General features: G+C 36.9%; 1 protein-coding gene across 6 annotated transcripts in view; it reads right to left on the bottom strand.

Annotated features, from left to right (window-relative positions):
* Positions 1-21,881, bottom strand: part of CSPP1 (centrosome and spindle pole associated protein 1) — a 120,279-nt gene that overhangs the window by 24,458 nt on the left and 73,940 nt on the right. For 5 of the 6 annotated variants that reach the window (XM_036263916.1, XM_036263917.1, XM_036263919.1 and 2 more), the window contains 8 exons: positions 21,240-21,387; positions 15,910-16,062; positions 12,404-12,516; positions 8,798-8,947; positions 7,803-7,949; positions 4,224-4,328; positions 2,436-2,502; positions 1,428-1,545 (listed from right to left, as the gene is read on the bottom strand). In XM_036263916.1, the coding sequence (XP_036119809.1) occupies positions 1,428-1,545; positions 2,436-2,502; positions 4,224-4,328; positions 7,803-7,949; positions 8,798-8,947; positions 12,404-12,516; positions 15,910-16,062; positions 21,240-21,387 (1,001 nt within the window). The remainder of the gene's footprint in view (positions 1-1,427; positions 1,546-2,435; positions 2,503-4,223; positions 4,329-7,802; positions 7,950-8,797; positions 8,948-12,403; positions 12,517-15,909; positions 16,063-21,239; positions 21,388-21,881) is intronic. The other variant, XM_036263920.1, reaches the window with a different exon arrangement.

Genomic DNA, 21,881 nt, shown 5'->3' with positions numbered 1-21,881 from the left:
GAGCACATACCTGGGATGCAGATTCGATCCCCGGCACCAGTTGGGGCACATGTAAGAGGCAACCAATCAATGTGTCTGTCTCACATCAGTGTTTCTGTTTCTTTCGCTCTCTCTCTTCCTTCCTCCCTCCCTCCCTTCCACTCTATCTAAAAATCACTGGAAAAAAATATCTTCAGGTGAGGATTAACAAAAAATAAAAAATAGAAATAAATAAGTAAACACCCTTTAAATAAAGTAAGGTAGTTACCCATTAACTGATTTTACAACCTACTAAAAGACTGCAACTACAATTTGAAGAATCCTGCTTTAGAAAATTCGTGAATCCTTTGGCAAAAATTGGAAATAGTTGGTCATAAGTTACTCTGCTGGAAAATGAGTATTTCAGAAAACAATACATTGTTAAGGAAAATGTAAAAAAAAAATAGCCTTCATATTATTGTGATAATTCCAACTCTGAAATTTTCCATTACTGTATCATTATCCTCACAAGGACAATTTCCATTTCTGATTCTGTAGCCAATAAAGGAATGTAAGGAGACTATTTCTATAGCTGTCTAGTCTGTTTCAACTCTCTCCTGCCTTGTGCTTCCTTACCACCTAGGTTAGCTTACAAAGCACTTAGCCATCCATCTGCCTGGGGTACACGAAGTCCCAATTAGTCAACTGTTTTTCATTCACTGATTTCTGCAGTGAGACAATCCATCCTGATGACAGAGCTTGAAGAATGCCTACTCCCAATCAATACTGGTTCTAATCCAATTAAATAGTTCATGGTTAAGGATAGTATTTTTGGTTTTTCTTCAAGAAATGCTACTTCTTTCTTCTTCCTCCTTTTTCTTTCTTACTTCTCCCAACTTCTCTGTCAATACCACCACCATAAATATGTTATTGGCAATACAAAAGGTCAGTTACAATGCCCAATTTAAATATTTTATATAAGGTTAAGTATCTATTAAATAGTCCATATTTTCAGTTAATAAATTCAACAATTGTGAATAAAAATTTTATGAAGGCAACTTTACATAAAACTGAAGAAAGTGAATCATAAGCATATTAATTTTAAAAAGAGTTGTTTTACCAAAATATAAAAAGGAGCGAAAACCTATCATATACTGTAAACACAAATAGACCAAAAAAATCATACACTATTTTTGTATTAGTTGCACTGAATCCCTCCATTAGAATATAATTATTTAGCTAGATTTCTTTGGGGAGAAAAGGCTATTTCAGTCATTAAAATTTCACTAACAATCTGTTAAAAACTTTGGCAAGTATGCAAACTATCCATTCTAATAAAGGAGTCTTTACAATAAAAATTAGCCCTGTTCCCACACAAAAACTGCTGGATAGGTTCTACTGACATATGATTCCTCAATCCTTGTCACAAAAGAATTCAGGAACAAATACAAATGTAACTTGAAACTTGCCTCATATGAACTTCCTCATCACTATCCATGTGTAGCAACCGCCCTTGTAGACGCCGCTCTTCACTACGAAGCTGTTTTCTCATTTCTGATAATTCCATAATTACATTCTTTTTCTCCTCTGCAAATTCCCATTGATAAAAAATAAGACAGGTATAAAAACAAAAGATTAAGCATTAAAATATAACCTTACTTATAAAGCTAAAACTCTGAGAGACACCTTTTCATGAAAGTTATTTTTAATGTTTTATATAACAGATCACATTTATGAACATTAAGACTCACAAACAGCCCTGGCTGGTTTGGCTCAGCAGTTAGAGCATTGGCCTGCGGTCCAGAGAGACCCAGGTTCGGGTCCCGCTAAGGGCACGTACCTCAGTTGCAGTTTGTCCCCAGCCCTGGTTGGGCCGTGTGGGTAGCAACCAACCGATGTGTCTCTTTCACATCAATGTTTCTCTCTCTCTCCCTCCCTCCGTCCCTTCCTTTTCCCCCCACCCCCACCCCTCTGTCTGAAGATAAATGTAAAAATATCCTCGGGTGAGGATTAAAAAAATAATAAAAATAAAACTTAAACACAGTGCCTGGCCAGTGTAGCTCACTGGTTGAGCACTGACCAATGTACCAAAGAGGTCACTGGTTCAATTCCCAGATGGGGCACATGCCCAGGTTGTGGGCCCGATTCCCAGTGGGGGGCATGCAGGGAGGTGGCCAATCAATGTTCTCTCTCATGGATATTTCTCTCTCTCTCAAATAAAGAAAAAAAAAAATTTTTTTAATGCAAAGAACTAGACACACCACACAAATACACATAATGAGCACGTGTGAAACTGGTGAAGGTCTGTAGGGCACAACAATGTCCATTTCCTGGTGGTGATACTGTACTAGGTAAGATGTTACCAAAGGGGAAGCTTAGAAGGGTATCCAGGACCTCTCTAGCTCTATATTGTTTTTGCAATGTTCTATGAGTCAATAAAAAATGTTCCAGATTACAGGTTTAATAGTTAACTCTACCTTCTGCACGAAGCTGATTTTTCCTGGCAGGTACCGGAGGAGACTGTGCCCTGGACATGGAACGTTCCTGTTCAACAATCATAAGATATACTCAGTACGTCTTCCCTACTCCGAGTTTGAAAAGAATACTTTTTTAAAGTAATTATATGTTAAAAAAAAAAAACCAAATCCCCACTGTCCTACCTATAAACTTACCTACATCCATTTGTCCTTCCCATTGTAACAGTCGAGTCCTTGCCCCATCCAGAGAACCCCTTTACCTGTACTCTGCAGTCGGTAAGTGACTCCCACCTCCTCCACCCATTAGTCCCTTTTCTCCACCTTTTTCCTCTCTCCTAAATCTAAACTATGTTTCAAAATAAATCTTCCCTTCTTTAAAAAAATTCTCATCTCACCCTTCACCACTCTCCCTGGTCCATTCCCTCCTTCCCCAGATCCATGCTTCTTTAAAGAGTAGTAAATGCAGCGTGTATGGTGTATGGTGTGTAGTAACCACACAGCTACTGCCTTTGCTCTGCAGTCATCACGACACTAACCCTGCTCTCACCAGTCACCAAGTGACACACTTCAAGCCCATTTTACTTGGCCAGTAGCAACTGACATCATTGCCACTCTCGTCACTTTTTCTATCTCGATCTCCTTCCTCTGCTTCCTAAATGTCAATAATTCCCCAGTATTCAGCTTTTACTGTCCCCAAGCTCATATAGACAGTCGCACTCACTTGACAAGCAACAAAGTCCACAACTTCCAAAATGACAAATCCAGTCCAGACCTCCTTCTTAGCCACCTCTACTTTCAACCGCCTGCTCTATGTAACCTTACCAAAAACCTGACAGGTGTCACTGACTCCTACCCACCACAGTCAGTAAATACCACTATCTGTCTCTCATAAACATATCTTGACGCCGTCACCCCTTCTCAGTTCTTAGTGTCACTGCCTTTAATCTAAGTCTCACAATCTAAGTCTCACATCTGGACTTCTGCAAAAGCATCCTGGCCTCCAAAATGTGTCTTTACATCACTGCCTAAGAGAACATTATGCAGGACAAGTTTGACCATGTTCCTCTCCTATTTAAATATTATAATGAATTCTCATACATTATCTCCCACAGAAATACTAACAGAATCTCAGGGGGTGGGACTCAAGAAGATGTTCTTGTAATGTTTGTCTATTCTTGTCACTAACCTGTTTGGTAGCCACTGGTCTATGGAATAAAGTCAAACCCCTTACCACTCCACATGACACCCAGCATGTGTTCTGAACTCCACCTCCTCTGCCACCTTGCTTGGGCATTACCAGACCCAGACCAAACCACTGTGTATTCTCCACATGTGCCGTGCAGCTTACACTTCCCTTCATGACTTGGCACATTAGAAGTCCCTCACCCTCCTCCTCTTTGTGGCAAATTCCTACTCATTCTTCAAGAGTCAACTCAAAGATCAACCCTTCTGGAATATTTTCCTGGCTCTTTTGATTGTAGCTCAGTCTAAAGTATAGGGGACTTTATTAGCATAACTACAGCTAGCTAGGAGACAAATTATCAAAGAAAGGGCCTTCGTGAAAGCCTGGAAAAGAACCATGTGCTAAATTATTAAATTTAAACTTTAGGACACCAAGTTCTATCAGTTACAACAGATACAGCAGACAAATTAATGTAGACATTATCTATATTTCAGATCTGAAAAAATTTAACCTAACTAAATATAACGAATAAGAAAATCTCATTCAATTCCCCCAACCCAGAATAACTTGGCTGAGATGAACAAATCAGAAGAAAACGTATATACTTGAATAACGGAATTTATAATGCTGTCCACTGAAGGAGGTCTTCGGAGTTTGCTTGCCATTTTGTTCTGAAGAGCAGGAACCACAGGAGAAGGCTGTCTCAAGCGCTGGAAAAGGACAAAAATGTATACATACCCACACACACATACCAATGAACGTATGTGTATACACACACATATACATACCTTAATACTTGACCATCTAAGAAGTTCAGAATGTTGCTTTTATTTAATAAAATACTTTTACCAAAAGAGTCAGAAAAATAATTACATAAGATCAAATACGTAGGTTATGATAAACATGAATAGATTTAGATATCCTTATTAAAAATATGACTGTCAGATCAGAAAAATATTCAACAAACTTAACATACTGAGTATTAGGAAAGCAACACAAAAAAAGCATAGCCAAAGTAAAAAATAATCTTAATAAAAAGAAACAGAACAATATAGAAAACAAAACCCCTTTTCTAGAAGACAATAGAAATCAACATCTAAAATCTCGATCCCTTGTCACCAAAAGCATCATGGGAAAGAATTTTCCAGATCACAATAGGGTTCTATGTCTCCATATAAAAATAAAACAGGATTTCAATCTACAGTGTTATAAAGTTATCAGCTCCCAACTTCACATTAAAATCAAAACACTAAAAATATAAAAACTCTCAACAAAACGCAATAATAATTTGGGTAAATAAACCTCTCCAAAGAAAAGTATATGTGTAGATGATAAATTGTTCACTTTGCACAGTAGAAAATCAAATATTACATTCACTGGTGACTTCAATAAAATTAGAAATACATGAAAGAGACATTTTTTAAAAACTTCTAGGTGACCACAAGCAGAATCATAAAGACAATATAATCTGTAAAGAATGAAGTAAACAAAGCATATCCCACATAATAAGGAAACAAGTAATTATTAAGGAAGCGAAACAAAAAGTAAGAAATTCCATTAATATGATCAAATATATTGGTTATGATAAACATAAACAGATATGGACATCCTATCTAAAAGACTTAACTTGCAGATTAGGGTTAAAAAAAAACAAATTCAAAATACTAAATAAATTTACAAACTAAAAAAATAAAAAATGGTGACAAGTAAAAACTAAAAAAGTAGATGAAAATATGTATCAGGCATATATAAATAAGAAAAATTGGTGTCTAGCAATGATAAATTCAGAATTAAGGGCATAATGCATTCAGCGGATCAAAGCTGGTTTAAAATTTGATGGTACTTCACAATTAAAACCAACAGCCATTAAATTATATATTCCTAAGAAATAGCAGGAAACTAACAAATAACATTATTTAGAATGTAATATAATTTTATAATAAAATATTCTGTTTCCCACTCAATTTTGTTGTAAGCCTAACACTACTCTAAAAAATAAGCTATTAATTTAAAAAATAAAACATTTGAATATGCTTTAAAAGGCTGAAAAAAATGTATCCAACATTTTATACTAACATTCCTAGAACACTGAAAATAAACAAAACAAAAATATAGATTTTACTTATAAATTTCTTAAACAATGCTTTAGCAAATTCTAACTGTGAATATTCACCATTTCTACCACCATAAATCCTGAGATGAGAAATCAGATAGTGTGTTTGAACCAATCAGTAATGGCTCATGTTAGCTACAGTGGGTTACATACTGCACAAGGTAAACCACATTATTCATACACCAGAGGAACCCAATGGTAAAGTGATCTTTCTGTGAATCCTGATTAGAAGAAATAATGTTTGTATAAATCTAAATGTCTAAAAACAATTTTCTTTTTTAATTTTTTTTTCTTTATTGATTTTAGAGAGAGAGAAAGGGAGAGGGAGAGGAAGATAGAAACTTCAATGAGAGAGAACATAGACTGACCGCCTCCTGCATTCCCCCTACTGGAGATTGGGCCCACAACCTGGGCATGTGCCCTGACCAGGAATAGAACCAGTGACCTCTTGATGCATGGGTCAACACTCAACCACTGAACCGCACTGGCCAGGCTAAAAACAAGTTTCTTAAATTGGTCTAAATCTACAAAACATACAGAGGTTTCAAAAGCGTGGTCCAGCCCAGCCAGTGCAGCTCAGTAGTTGAGTATCGACTCACGCACCAAGAGATCGCCAGTTCAATTCCTGGTCAGGATATATGCCCAGGTTGTGGGCCCGATCCCCTGCAGGAGGCAGCCAACTGATGTTCTCTCTCATCGATATTTCTATTTTTCTCTCCCTCTCCCTTCCTCTTCTCCCTTCCTCCATCTCTCTCTATTATCAATAAAGAAAAAAAAAATTAAAAACAAACAAAAGTGTGGTCCAGCCCTGGCTGTTGGAGTGTCGGCCCCAGGACTGAAGGGTCTCAGATTCAATTCCCGATAAAGGGCGGGTATCAGTGTTGCAGGTTCGATCCCTGGTCCCAGTAGGGGTCGTGTGGGAGGCAACCAATCAAATGTGTTTCTCTCAAATCAATGCTTCCCTCTCTCCCTCTCTCTCCCTCTCTCTCCTTCTACCTCCCCTCCTTCCAATCTAAAAAAAAAAAAAAATCAATGTAAAAATATCCCCGGGTGAGGATTAACAACAACAACAACAAAAAAAGTGTGGTCCAGCCCTGGTCAGTTTGGCTCAGCCGTTAGAGCTGCAGGCCCGGAGTGTCCTGGGTTCAGTTCCCACTAAGGGCATGTACCTCGGTTGCGGTTTGTCCCCGGGCCCGGTTGGGGTAGTCTGAGTGGCAACCACTCGATGTGTCTCTCTCACATGGATGTTTCCCTCTCTCTTCCTCCCTCTCTCCCTCTTGCTCTGTCTGAAGATAAATGCAAAATGTCCTTGGGTGAGGATAAAAAAAAAGTGTAGTCCACAAAATGCAGGCTCCTGGGCTAACCTCCGCCTCAGTAAATCAGGTACTTCGTAAATGAGACCCAGGAACATACATTTTAAACAAGTGCCCTGTGATACTTAGGCATACAGAATTTTAAATACAGCTTTGAAATATGAGCATGGGTATAAAGTAGATCCTCTAAGGGGCAATTAGCTTTCTAGAGAGAAAACCTCTGTCTAATAACTGCACCTAATTGAACTTCAACCCTCTATCTAAGAGTACAGACTTCAAACAATTCTGTGGTAAGCCACCAGTTTTTCTTCTTTAATTTCCAATCCATTGTGGACAAATGTGTGAAGAGAGTCAGAACCAGATAAATGAAAAAAAATTTTAAAGACATTACATAATTCAAGCCTAACTCTGTATTAGTAGATTCAACAGACATCAAATTACTTTGACAAACTGCTACATAAATTTCCAAACACTTCTCGATTTCTGTACTTGTCTTGAACAGTTTGGAGGGTGATGGCCCATAGACTGTGAGAACAAGACTAAGAGCTAAATAACCTAGTATATTCACTGGGGGGTAGCAACAAAGCCCAGTGACATCACCTGGGACAGGGATCTCAGTGCACGCACCCAGAGGCCACTGTAGAATAAAAGGGGCAAACGCCCCGCCTCTACTCTCTCCTTTATGCTAAACTCTACAACACTCGCACTGAAAGTGGGATAAGCTACAGGTTTAATTGACGTTTCTGTCTGAAGCTTACCTTTGTTTCTCCTCCAATTATATTTTCTCTCTCATAGTAGTGTTGAAGTTGTTGGTTATGTTTTTCTTCTTCTTCTTTCTTCTTTTTTTCTGCTTCCTTTCGTCTTTCTTCAGCTAACCGAATAAGCTCTTCATTTTTTAGCCTTTGCTTTAAAATAAAGATAAAAATATATACACTCCATACATATATACATTATTATAGTCCATTCAAAAATGTGCTGCCTCACCCAGTCAGCGTAGACTGAGCACTGCCCCATGGACTGAGAGGTCCTGGTTCGATTCCCGGTTCAGGCACATGCCTGGGTTGCGGGCTTGATACCCAGTGGGGAGTGTGCAGGAGGCAACCAATAATTGTTTCTACCTCCCTCTCCCTTCCTCTCTCTCTAAAAAAAATCAATACAAACATATTAAAGGTGTGCTGCCTCATTTGTCTGAAACAGAGATGTAAAACTGAAGATATAGAAAATACAGTGTTCTTTAATATCAAGAAGTTGTCGGCTTAACAATACAATATTAGGCATCTTTTATACCATTCTTAGGCTAAACTATTTTTTGACTTGAAAAGTCAACATTTATCTCTTAACTTTGTCTTTCACTTTAATAAAATAATATCCAAGGGGCAGATATTTATCTGATATTTTCTAAATGTACTCCAAAACTGGACTCCTCAATAAGTAATAGATATCTTTTTTTTTTTAAATTGTCACCTGAGGATATTTTCCCACTGATTTTCAGATAGAGTGGGAGGGAGGGAGGAAGAGAGAGAAACATCGATGTGAGACACATTGATTGGTTGCCTCCCGCACAACCCCAACCAGGGCAGGGGATCTAACCACAATTGAGGTACGTGCCCTTGACCAGAATCGAACCTGAGACTCTTTGGTCCAATACTCTAACCGCTGAGCCAAACCAGTGCAATAATAAGTATCTTTTCAAGTCAGAATAAAAATTCAATTTTCAAACTAAGGAGAAAACTACAGTAGGAAAAAAATGCACCTCCTCCTCTTTCTCCCTTTTCCTCTCCTGTTCCTCTTCATATTCTTGCTGGATCCGGGCCCTCTGTTCTGCAAGCCGTTTCTCTTCTTTTTCTTCTGCAATCCTCAGTCTCTCCCGCTCAGCTTCCTCTCTTTGTTTCTTCTCTTCAATCTAAAGAATTAAACTTAGTTATTTCTTTGTGAACTACTGAAAAGTTGGAATAATGCTTAATTTTTCCTAGTAGCCTATGAATTCAACATTTATATCCTTTCTGCAAGTTAAAATAACTTCCTACATTTTTCATTTCCTGTATTTTATCAGGAAAGCTACATTATGTAATATTAAGAGCTATGAGTAACATTCCAGCTTCACCAAATACTTTAAAACTGTTACCTTGAGAAACTTTCCTGTTCAGTTTTCTCCTCTTGTAAAGAGAGATAATAATGCCTACAATCTCAAAGGAAGTGCTCAAGGAATGGAAATAAAGAAAACATATGGAAAACGTAGAAGTTCTTCCTATCCAAAAGGTACTTAGGAAATAACCCATGCTTATATTATTCTGTAACGACTGATATTGGTAACTAGATGTCTCAGTTCCCTGTCTTGATTAGTATCCTGAAACAACAGTAAATCAGTATTTCAGCATTCACTCATTCTTTATGCAAGAATCCCTCCCTCAGAGCACCCTTTCTTCTTTTGGCAAGATCTCAGTATAACTAAGTTTCATCTTGAATGCCCCTTGTGGGGTGCAGTGCTGAATAACACTCGGGGGGAATATTCTAAGACAGAGTGTCCAAGAGCTGAAGGAAGGGAACCCTCAGAGAGTCTGCATCCTCCACCAGTGAAGTAGGGAAGCATGCATACTGGGTACTCAGTAGATTTCAGTTACTCTCACGTACACATTGATTATGGCTATTCCTATTATTTTATTGTTCTTATCTGCACTGCCTCTAGCTTCAAGACTGTTATATCTAGTGCTGTTAATCTTTTGAGCTATAGCAAGTTTAATCTTCTTACATATCCCTGATTTTTACATGCTAGGGCTTTTTCCAGCCCTTCTTTTTCACAACACTAATAAATATGCACAATCTTAACATTTAGTACTACATAGTATGCATGTAATCATTTTTCCAAGTACCATATACCTAGAGAAAACATCATTTATGATCTATATAACAAAACCTTACATTTAACACTCAGTTCCCCACTTCTTTCTACTCCACGAAAAAACAATTACAATCAGGATCACTTCTCCATTAAGAGTCACAATCATAAGTGGATCACACACCTAATGAATCCACAGAAATGTCCTTTCCAACAGAAATGCTACGCAGTCATTCAATGGAAAGAGGAAAGCTAGCTTCTAGATGAGTGGTTTCAAAACTGTATAATACAAAAGTGCTTCAAGGGTCCTGCAAATATTTTAGTAAATGTTTTACTTTTAAAGTTCTAATTAAAAATGATATCCAAACACTCACACATGTTGTTTACCAAAGTTTAATCACATGAAGACTTCTGCTGTATCACTTACATTTTTAGTACATAGAGCCAAGGCTTCTCTTGAATTCCTTGTGCAAAGATCTGAACATTTTATAACATCTCTTTTATGTTTGGTAATTTCTTGTCTGACTATATTGTTGATAGTAATAATAAATACCATTTAGCTAGTTCTGTGTTAGTCTTTAAGGGGAAAAAATGGGGACGGTTAAGAGACTGGTAAGCCCTGGCTGGTTTGGCTCAGTGGTTAAAGCATGGGCCCTCGGACCAAAGAGTCTTGGGTTCGATTTCTGGTCAAGGGCACATACTTGGGTTGCAGGTTTGATCCCTGGCCCCAGTAGGGGTTGGGCAGGAGACAATCAATCAATATATCTCTCTCACGTCGATTTCTCTCTCTCTCTCTCTCTCTCTCTTTCTCCCCCTCCTTCCTTCCCTCCCTTCCACTCTATCTAAAAATCAATGAAAAAATATCCTTGCTCGAGTAGTAACAACAAAAAAAGAGAGACAAGTAAAAGAAAAATATGTAAACCACCACTTGAGAACCATTCACGGGGACACTGACGGTTTATAGGTGGAAGAACTGAAAGATGGACTTACTCTGAAACTAGTATTATCAAAGCTTCTCATTACTAGGTTTTCCCAGAGGGAAAGACTTCCTAGAGCTCCCTAGAAATGTAAGTTCTGTACCTACAGACGTGATGCTTAAGTCAGAAGATTGGGTTCCAGCACTGGCCTCACAAACACTAGCTCTGCCACCATGGATGAGTCTCTGCCTGTATTTTAATTGCATGTCATAAAATACCTTTCTCAGAGAGTTTTGGGGTTTAATGAGATACTCTATGTAAAAGTATCTTAAACAACAACAAGGTATACAATTGTAAGACTTTGTTTATTTCCTGAATTCCACTGTAGAACAATTCAACACTTGCTAAGTATAATAGAAGCTACTTTAATTTTGATTTGCTGCCATTATGGACAAAATACTAGGGGTGTCTTTCAAGTTCAACAGGTAACTCCATAACCCTCTAAATGCTGCTGCCTAACTTGAGTAGCCAATACCACTGGGGGGAAGGGGCTGTGAATGCTACTCTTTGATATTCAATATCTCTATTCATTGTCAATCCTTAGAAAGGCCTTCCATCATTTCCACTGTCACTGCTCCAGTAAAATACTCCTGCTTCCAATGTTTTAAACCTCCTAATGATACATCCTCAACACTAATGCCAGATCAATCATCCTTAAGACTTCATCTCTTATGTCATTGCCCTATGTAAGAGTTCACAAAATCAGGATGAGACACTCTTTAAGAGAAATTTAAGAGGTTGGGATTAGATTGGAGGGCCTTAAATGTCAGACTAGGATTTGGAAATTCCTGCAGAATAAGAAAGCTACTACCAGGTTGTGAGTACAAAAGGGTAGCATGTGAAGTCATATGAAAGGGAGACTAAGCAGGCCACAGTATTAATCTGACACTAGAATGTCAGTGTGGGTGGGAAGGAGGCAGTGGGGGAGGAGGAGAGAAGAATCTTTGAGTCTCTCATCCACTGCAGGTGCCCTCCCTAGTATCCAGCACAAGGGCAGGCACAATATAGGAGTTCACTAAGTATGTTTGCTTAATAAACACTGGATGCTCACGTACCTTTCCTTTGGGAATTTCTACCATTTTAAATGCTACTGCTTTACATACATAAATGCAGCAAATAAATGCAATCGTCATTACATCGATTTTTTATTTATTTACAATCTATACTAGAGTCAAGAATATCAAATCTTTTGGGGGAAAAACTGACTTTCTACTAACACATAAGCCCCTAGAACAACAAATTCTATGTCTAATAGGTGAATATTTAATTAAGTCTTTCAGTTTTAGAAATTTCAGCACTCTTTAACAATTAGTGATTTAATAAAGTTTAGAAAAGATTAAGTCAACTGGTATACCTGTCTCCTTATTCCTTTTTCAGACACAAGTGACATAATTTTAGTATTATCTATATCTGATATAAATGAGACAGTGTAGATAACTACATGGTATTTTAGAATTTATTCTCGATCCTGTGGATAAAATCTCTGCAAATTTAGTTCATTAAAAACTTTATAAAACTTTGAAACTATGATCAAACAAAATTTCACCTGAAACCGAAGAAAATTCTTGTATAATTCTTGCTGTTTAATCTGAAGTGCAGTTGGGGGCTCACCAAATACATTTCCCCGAGCAAAAGGAGAGCTCTGTGTTTGCATATGACCTTGAAAGAGAAATTTTGCCAAAACATACCATTAGCCAATGCTTAGAAAATGTAAACACTAAAGAATGAAGAGTTAGATACTAAATTCATATTTTGAAAAAGTGTACTAAATACGGAAATCCAGAGGTTACGCTCAAAAAAGGATGGCTGAGATTAGAATCTGAAGACCAGGTGATAAATAATAAAAGAAAGAAAAATGGTGAAACTAAAATAAAATTAATAGTTAAAAAATTATAATATATCTATACCTGAAAGACACCAAGAAAAACCAAAGCTAATAGCTAAACAATTCTGACTACAGCAAAGGCTTTAAAGTAAAATTTATGAACAGAAAAATATACATTTAAGTTTTTATGTATGTAAATATCCTTTTCTTAAGAATACTTGCTTAGCCCTGGCCAGTTTGGCTCAAGGGCTGGAGCGTTGGCCTGAGGACCAGAGTCCCAGGTTTGGTTCCCGCTAGAGGCACGTACCCCCAAAAAAGAATACTGCTTATATATTAAAATGCAATATGTACACACGTATTAAAAAATACCTAAATTGTTTTAAAAAATCAGTAATTCCAAAAGTCTTCCCCATCCATGGTTAAAACAAAAAATAAGAAAGATCTAAAACATGGTTTTTTAACTAAAATGACTTTTAATCATCATAATAATTTTTATTTAAAAAGGTCTACTGGCCCTGGCCAGTTTGGCTCAGCGGTTAGAGCGTCGGCCTGCGGTCCGGAGAGACCCGGGTTCGGTTCCCGCTGAGGGCGCGTACCTCGGTTGCAGTTTGTCCCCGGCCCTGGTCGGTCGTGCGGGTGGCAGCCACTCGATGTGTCCCTTTCACGTCGATGTTTCTCTCTCTCTCTCTGTTCCTCTCTCTCCCTCCCACTCTACCTGAACAAAAAATGGAAAAATGTCCTCGGGTGAGGATAAAAAAATAAAAATAAAAATAAAAATAAAAATAAAAATAAAAATAAAAATAAAAAGGTCTACTGAATTAATGAGATATAAACATGAATAATAAAAATATTATTTATTATTTTTAAAAACAAGTTGAAATATAATTATACCCTGGTAGTCTCTATGAATGTAGAAAGAAAAAATGCTACATAAATTTAAGTTTCATGTAAATTTTTGTATTATTTTTTATTTACTGACTCATTATTTATAACATCAATCGAAAACATTTATTTCTCTCACTCTTGCAATTTGTGTAGGCTGACCATTTGAGAGTTGAGCTGCTATTTGAGTCGCTTGGCCTCTGTATTTAAATTTATTAATGCTTATTTAAATACATCAGCAGAAAACCAAATCAATATTTATACATCATAATCTTATCTTATGCTGGAAAAGCTGGTTAGCAAAACAAAACTGAATGGTATGTTTCACTTTAATGATCACTCAAAATCTAAGCCTTTGGAGCAATTAGAAAAGAAATATTATTAAAGACAAAGACGAATTCTTCTAAAAATAAATTATAAAAATAAAACCACAAGGAAACACTTATTCTACACAAAGTAAATGAAAATATATCTAGGCATCATAATAAGCCAAAAAATAAATTTAAGCCAAATTAGTTGGACTTCATAAATATGGTTCTTCATCCAAGAACCACAAAGTAAGAGGGAAAATGAAACAGACTTAATAAAGACAAAACATTAGAGGATAATAAACCTTAAGCACACATTATAACACTCAATTTTCAGATATATTCAAGTTCCCTAAGGCCTTTAAAATATTAAATACCACATGTGTATGTGTGCACACATGTGTATATGCAAACACACATATATACACATATGTATCCATATACACTCATACACATATATGATGACATAGCAACAAGTTAGGTAATTTTGAATCATTTCTTAAATTCAGAAAGCCTATTTTGGGTCAGTAAGAAATGAAAATTAATTTAGGAAACTTCAACTCACAAGAGAGAGAGAAACCCTGGTGGTGTGCAGAAAGGCTATGGACAACATATTCTGCTGAGCATATTCAATCATTACGCTTGTGTTCTTTCTTGGCAAGGGGTTGTGGATCAGGGTTTGCTGGTAAGCAGAGCTAAATGCTTATTACTAAGACAAAGTGCAAGGCTGAGACAGAACTATAAACAATACTGGGTATAAAAGAAAAGGGCAGAGAATGAAGTCTTTAGCACAGAGATTGTTAATACAGACTACTAGAAGAAAAGGCAAATGAAGAGAAAAATAATGATAATCAGAAAGAAGCCAAATTCTCTTAGCAGCAATAATATGAAAAGGTGTTTTGATACTCCTATTGCTCATAGAATTATTAGAGACCCAGAGTGAGAGCCAAATTAACAATTTCATCAAAATCAAAAGTTCCAATTTCAGTGCTTCCAAAATAAAAGTGGATCCACTAGGTAAAATCTCTTGTGGCTCAAAGTAAGAAAGTATTTCCAGTAATTAGGGATCAAACAGTGGCACAGACTGCCCATGAAAACAACAAATACTCCATCTCCTTAGCGTCTCCTGAGTGTTCAGAAAGGCTGCACAAAGTAACGCTACCACCTAAGGCCTGAATGATGCAAGGCCAATTATTCTAATCACAGTTTGGCCAATGTCATGTGGGTTAAAAAAATATTTTTTTTAAGTATGAGATATTTTAGAAGAACTTCCTATGTAAAGCTCTTTTCTAGTCGAAAATCAAAACTTTTGTGAAAGTATAAAAGCAGAATTTGTAGCAAATAAATTATTACTCTTATAGGCATCAACTTCCTTTGATTTTTATATATGTAATGTATTTTCATATATACTTGATAAAGAAAAATGATGCCAATTTTTCCAGGCAAGCCATAAAGAAACATGAGTAATTTCCAGTTTATAAAACTTTTAATTGAAGGGTGTTGCTTAAAATCAAACCAAAGATATTTGCTTAGAAAAAGGGTGATGTGACCAGACATCAAATTAAACTTCTAATTATTCAATCCTTTTTACATTGTGCTTTTATAAGAGAGGGCAAATGATTATTACAAAACAAGCAACAGAAATGAATTTCACTGTATCATTTGTCATACCAAATCTACTATCTCTCATCAAGTTAAATAGTTATGGGTATAAGAAGCAACTGTATGTGTAAAAAGACTATTTGATTGTAACCAATGTCCTCCTCCTCCTAGCAAAATAAAATGTTAGCAGCAGCTAAAATATACATAAGTGAATTACAAAGCTCAGAATACACAGTATTAAGCAAACTATATTTCCCTATTCACTTTTTTCAAAATACCTATGAAGAAAAGGTATTAAAAAAGCACAAATAATATGTTATGCTTCCTGACTCAGAGTAACAAATACTCAAAATTATAAGAAGACTTTATCAGAGAACAGAAATTTACTGAACAACTTTAGAAATGTAAAAGAAAAGATAGAATGTGATTAAACACCTGAGTTTTTATTTGCAGAATCTTCTAGGTTTTCAGCATCTGAAGTGGCTAAATTTTGGTTTAGAGATACAACAGCCCTTTTATCTTCATATGGTCTTGCATCTGGGTTATGGTAGGCATCTATATTTTGTCTGTGCATCCTATTCAAATCAGCTGAGAGGAAAAAATAAGCCATTTATTTCAATAAATACATTTCTGTAACTAGTATGCTTAATACATTTTCTCAAAGTAGAGAATGTGAGAGAACAACAAGACAGAGCTGGAATAATTCAAAGATATCCTGGTGCACTGAAAACAGACACAAAATTATCAAAACTTAGAAGAAGACTTTTTTTCAAATAACCTTCAAAATTAGTAGAAAACTTTATAGACCTTTGACAACCCATAAAAACCGTATTTATATGTGTTACTTCAGAACCTGTGTTCTCTTTAATATAGAAAATACAGCAACAATTCAAAACAAGTCGTAAGGAAATTTACCCAAGATCATCAGTGTTCCTAATGGAAAAAATATATATCTTGTGCAGTTTAAAAACATATCCACAAATTCTCTGACAAATCTCCCTTAAAGATAGAGCTCAATTCCCTGCCCCTTGAGTGTGGGCCATGGTAATTCACTCTCATGAACAGGATATTGTGGAATAAAGGTATATAACTTCCAAGACTACTTCATAAAAGTCATTATAGTTTCCATCTTGCTTGATCTACCACCTCACTCACTCTGAAGAAAACCAGCTGTCTTATCACCAGGACACTGAAGGAGTCCTAGGGAGGGGCCCACGGGACCAGAAACTGAGGCCTCAGGAACCATGGGAGGGAGCCAGATTGGAAATGGACTCTCTAGACCAGTCAAGGCTTTAGACCACTACAGCCCCACATTCTGATTACCTTGGACTGCAACCTGTGAGAAATCCTTAGACAGAATCATCCAGCTAAACCACTCACAAATTACTGACCCACAGAACTGCAAGATAATAAATGTTGGTTGGGGTGATTTGTTACACAGCAAAAGATAGCAGAGACACATAGCCAAAATCTGAGCATGTAGGACTGGGTCAAACAACCAAAAAACAGACCTGAATGACTGAAGAACTGAAAAGCTTTAACAAATAAAAAGTAGTTCTCCACAAATAATTTGGACACTGTTACAGCAATGAAAGCAAACTTAAACCTGGATATAAGAAGTATTTAGCAGGAAGCCTGTTAGGTTCAAGGATGTGCTCTGAACATGAATTACAATTAGAATACCAGACAGAACATGGCAAATAACATGTGAATGTTACCAAAGAGAATGAGAGTTTAGAAGCAGGAAAGTTCATATCCTGTAGCAACATTTAGGGCAGGATGGACCTAGAGCTTCCCAGATGAAGGTGGGTGGAGAAATGTAATAAAGACACAGAAACAGTGTGGGAAACAGCTCCAAAGGGGTAAACATGAAGAGTGTTCTGACAACATTAAAGTAGTCCAGCTTGACTAGAGCACAAAACACAGGTAACAGAGCCATGAGAAATAGGAAAATAGGCTGGATGCCTATTCTGGAATATTCTGAAACAGAAGCTGATGATTCTCAATTCTGTTCTGCACATGGTAGTGGAAATAGCTTTGGTAGTTACAGAAGCAGTACTAGTAATAATGGCAGTTAACATTTAATATTCACTATTTTTATATTCTACATAACTTATATGACCTCGCACTATTACTTTCACCCCAGTGGTAAGATCAGAAAATTAAATTAATTTGCTCAAAGACCACAAAGCCAGTAAATGGCACAGCAAGAATATTAATTCAGCGAGTGAGATTCCAGAATTCTTAATGATATTTACATACGGAATAATACAATTGAGTATACTTTTGATACATACAGTTCGGATGTAGAAAACAAAGGAGAAAGAATGAAGAAGTAATGAGGAAATGGCAAAAGCTCAAACCAGATATTATAAAGCTCAATTATGCTGGTAGCATGAATAAAAATGAAAAGAAGCCCTGGCTGGTTTGGCTCAGCAGTTGGAGCCGATATCGGCCTGTGGAACAGAGAGTCCTGGGTTCGGTTCCCACCAGGGGCACGTACCAAAAAAAAAAAGATGAAAAGAATTCAAAGAACACTGAAGAGGCAGAACCTATACATCAGTCTTATTAACTGACTGAATATGAGGAGTCAAAAAAAACTCAACATTTTTTAGTTTGAATGATCAGAATTATGATGCATTTAGAGAAAAAGGCAATGATTAGCTTGATTTACAAACTGAAGTTTGGTTTTGCATGCTATATGTACATAATCCACCAAGCCTGAGGTGCAGAGATTCAGAAGACAGGTCGAAAGTGAAGAAGAGAGTTTTGGAAGTGGCCAAGGGCAAAGAAAGAGTTATGAGGATCATCCACGGAGTAGACCTAAAGAGAAACATAGGAGTAGAAGAGGAGAGGTGGGAGAAAATGGATGAAGAACATATCTAATCCAAGGAACATACAATATCAGAAGACAGTCCTAGAACAAGACCATGTTCAGACCTAGAAGTGTTTAACCTGATTCATAACATGCATCATTTGAATATGTCTGCTGAAAAGAGGAAAGTACCTGGGAGGTGCACAGGATATAAAGAAAGAAACTGCAACCCAATACAAAGAGAAGGAGGACTGCCCTAGCCAGTTTGGCTCAGCAATTAAAGCTTCAGCCCACAGACCAAAGGGTTGCGAGTTTAATTCCCGGTCAAAGGCATGTATCTGGGTTGCAGGTTCCATCCTCGGCCCCACTGGGGTCGTGCAGGAGGCAACTGGTCAGTGTGTCCCTCTCACATCAATATTTCTTTCTCCTTCCCTCCTTCCCCCCCTCCTGCCATTCTAATTAAAAATCAATGGAAAAATATCCTCAGATGAGGAATAACATTAAAAGAAAAAAAAAAGAGGAGGAGGACTGATAATGGTTAAAATCATAACATTAATTATTTCTGAAAATATAGCATCAGTAAGCAGTGGGAGCTAGAAGTCATATTATGGAATATGAAGCAGTAAGAGGCAAAACTGGCAGCAACAAGCACAGACTACTCTTTCACTGTGATTTATATTACAAGGGAAATATAACAAGGTCAAGAGTTGTGTTTAAGAATACAAGTAACACCCTGGCCGGTTTGGCTCAGCAGTTAGAGCATCGGCCTGCAGTCCAGAGAGACCTGGGTTTGGTTCCCGCTAAGGGCACGTACCTCGGTTGCAGTTTGTCCCCAGCCCTGGATGGGTCATGTGGGTGGCAGCCACTCAATGTGTGCCTTTCACATCAATGTTTCTCTCTCTCTCTCTTCCTCTCTCTCCCTCCTACTCTATCTGAACAAAAAATGGAAAAATGTCCTTGAGGATAAAAAAAAAAAAAAAAGAATACAAGTAACCTGCCCAACCAGTATGGCTCAGTGGTAAGGGTTCAATTCCTAGTCAAGGGCACGTGCCTGGGTTGCAGGCTCTATCCCTGGCCCTGGCCCTGGCTGGGGCACATGTGGGACACAACCAATCAATGTTTCTCTCTTTCTCTCTATCTCTCTCTCCCCCTCTCTGTGTCCCTCCTTCCCTTCCGCTCTCTCTAAAAATCAATGAGAAAAAATACCCTCAGGTGACGATTAACAACAACAACAAAAAAACAAGTAACCTGAGTGTGTTCAGAAGTGGAAGGAAAGAAATGAGTAGAATAACTGAAAATGTAAGAAGAAGGGACTGGGTGAAAGCACACAGAAGAGCAGATTAAAGGAAATTGTCACATGCCAAGGACAGGTAAAACAAGAATTAGCTAGATGCTCCTAAAATCATCACCAAATACTGAGCTCTATCTGGATATGGGATAAAAATGAAAATAGAAAAATGATGGGAAAATTGGGGTTCCTAAAAAAGTCACAAAAATGGAAAAATTTAAATGTGAAATCAATAATCTCATCCAATTCACTGTAGCTAAGACCAGTCTACACAAATGAGAAGTCACATGTGGTATTAATAAAACATGTAGTATTCTTCTATGTTCTATCATAAGACACAGTATATCAAGCTCACTCCTTCCAGATGATATTCACAGCCATGGCTGTAACCTACTAGTGAGTGCTTAGGGAATGTAACCTCATTTTGACATTCTCTCACAAAACATAAATTAAGACATAAATAACCTATAAGTAACAAACACAGCAAGTTTCAAAATCAGTAACATAATTTATTGTTGTGATTACATATGACCCTCTCAATTAGAATAGTCAATGTATTTATATAAAAATAAAATAAGTTTCAGCAGAGTATATAATTATTATTTAAGATTTAAAACTATCAGATTAAGCCCAGCCAGTGTGGCTCAGTGGACTGAGCATCGTCCCATGGACTAAGAGGTCCCAGTTCAATTCCAGGTCAGGGCACATGCCCAGGTTGTAGACTCGATCCCCAGTAGGGGGCGTGCAGGAGGCAGCCAATTGATATTTCCTACATGGATGTCTCTCTCTTTCTCTCTCCTCCTCCCCCGCTCTCTCTAATAAAATTAATTTAAAAACACAGTTAAAACTATCAGATTTAGCAATCAAAACAAATCTATATTGATTTTCACTGGAAAAAATTATTTGGCCATCAACTGTCACTCTTTGTCTATCCTTCTGTGAGGTAATAAAAGGTTTGATTCAAATCAGCTAAAAAATAAAAATAAAAAAGGCACATTTGTCAAGAGTGTAATTTTATGCCAACTAAAAAGATGTCATTGAAAAGGTGCCTTTACTTCAAGTGTAAATCATATCATTTAATATAAAATTGCTAGCATTACGAGAATAATTCCACAACAAACAGAATAACAAAAAAAATATCACAAATTCACAAGTGGGAAAACAGTTCTACTCCTTGAACAATTTATTAAAGCCACAGCTAAATTATGATACCTACAGGTAAATAATACACAAATAGTACTTAATTTTTTCATTCTTTATTTTTATATTGCACTCTATTCCAGATCACTTACTTTAAAGATATCTTACTAGTTTTTTTTTAAAACCTTGTAATAAGGGTTTTATTCTTTTTACTAGGAAACTTTTTAAAATTCTTACTAGTTTAGGTAAAAACTTACTAACATGAGTTTTTCTCTGCAATTGTATTATTATAAGAAAATAAGACAATTTATAATATAAATAAATAGTACTCCAAAGAAGAAAGGCTTCCCAACCTGTTATACAGATGTTTATCAAAATACCTCTTTTGCATTAAGCTTCATGAAAAGAGACCTCCTTGCCTTAAAGGCTATGAGTCCCACTTCTTTCTACTCCCCAATTTTTTCAAAAGTTAAAAATAATTTAGTTTCTTTTAAAAACAACAAATCAATGGAAATAACATACTTATCAGATTTCCCTCTGGGTCCCTGAGAGGAGCACCACCTCCACCTTTCCCCCAGGGGTTGTAACTTCTCATTTCAGCTTCTAGCTTAGCTTCATATTCTTCCTTTTCTTCACGTTCTTTCTTCCTTCTTTCTTCTCTTTCCCGGATCTTGACAACATAAGAAATATTCCCAGTAAGTGATGACAAGAATTCTGATACAGCCCAGCCGGTGTCACTCAGTGGATTGGAGTGCTGTCCCATGGACTGAGAGGTCCTGGTTTGATTCCCAGTCAGGGCACATGCCCAGGTTGTGGGCTTGATCCCCAGTAAGGGGGGTGCAGGAGGCAGCCAATCAATGTTTCTCACATCAATGTTTCTATCTCTCTCTCTCTTCCCCTCTCTAAAACTCAATAAAAATATTTTTAAAAATTTCTGCAATAAAACTGTGGTACATATACACAATGGAGTACTATGCAGCTGTAAGAAAGAAAGATGTCTTATCCTTTAAGACGACATGGAGGGAACTGGAGAGCATTATGCTATGTGAAATAAGCCAATCAGAGAAAGACAAATACCACATGATCTCACTTATTTGTGGAATATAACAAACAAAATTAGCTCATGAACAAAACAAACCCAGAAATATAGAGGTACGGTTTATG

This window comes from Molossus molossus, unplaced genomic scaffold (assembly GCF_014108415.1).
Source record: "Molossus molossus isolate mMolMol1 unplaced genomic scaffold, mMolMol1.p scaffold_m16_p_16, whole genome shotgun sequence".
In the NCBI taxonomy this organism is placed as follows: Eukaryota; Metazoa; Chordata; class Mammalia; order Chiroptera; family Molossidae; genus Molossus; species Molossus molossus.
The sequence above is the reverse complement of the archived record's forward strand: the minus strand, read 5'-3'. Positions and strand labels throughout refer to the sequence as shown.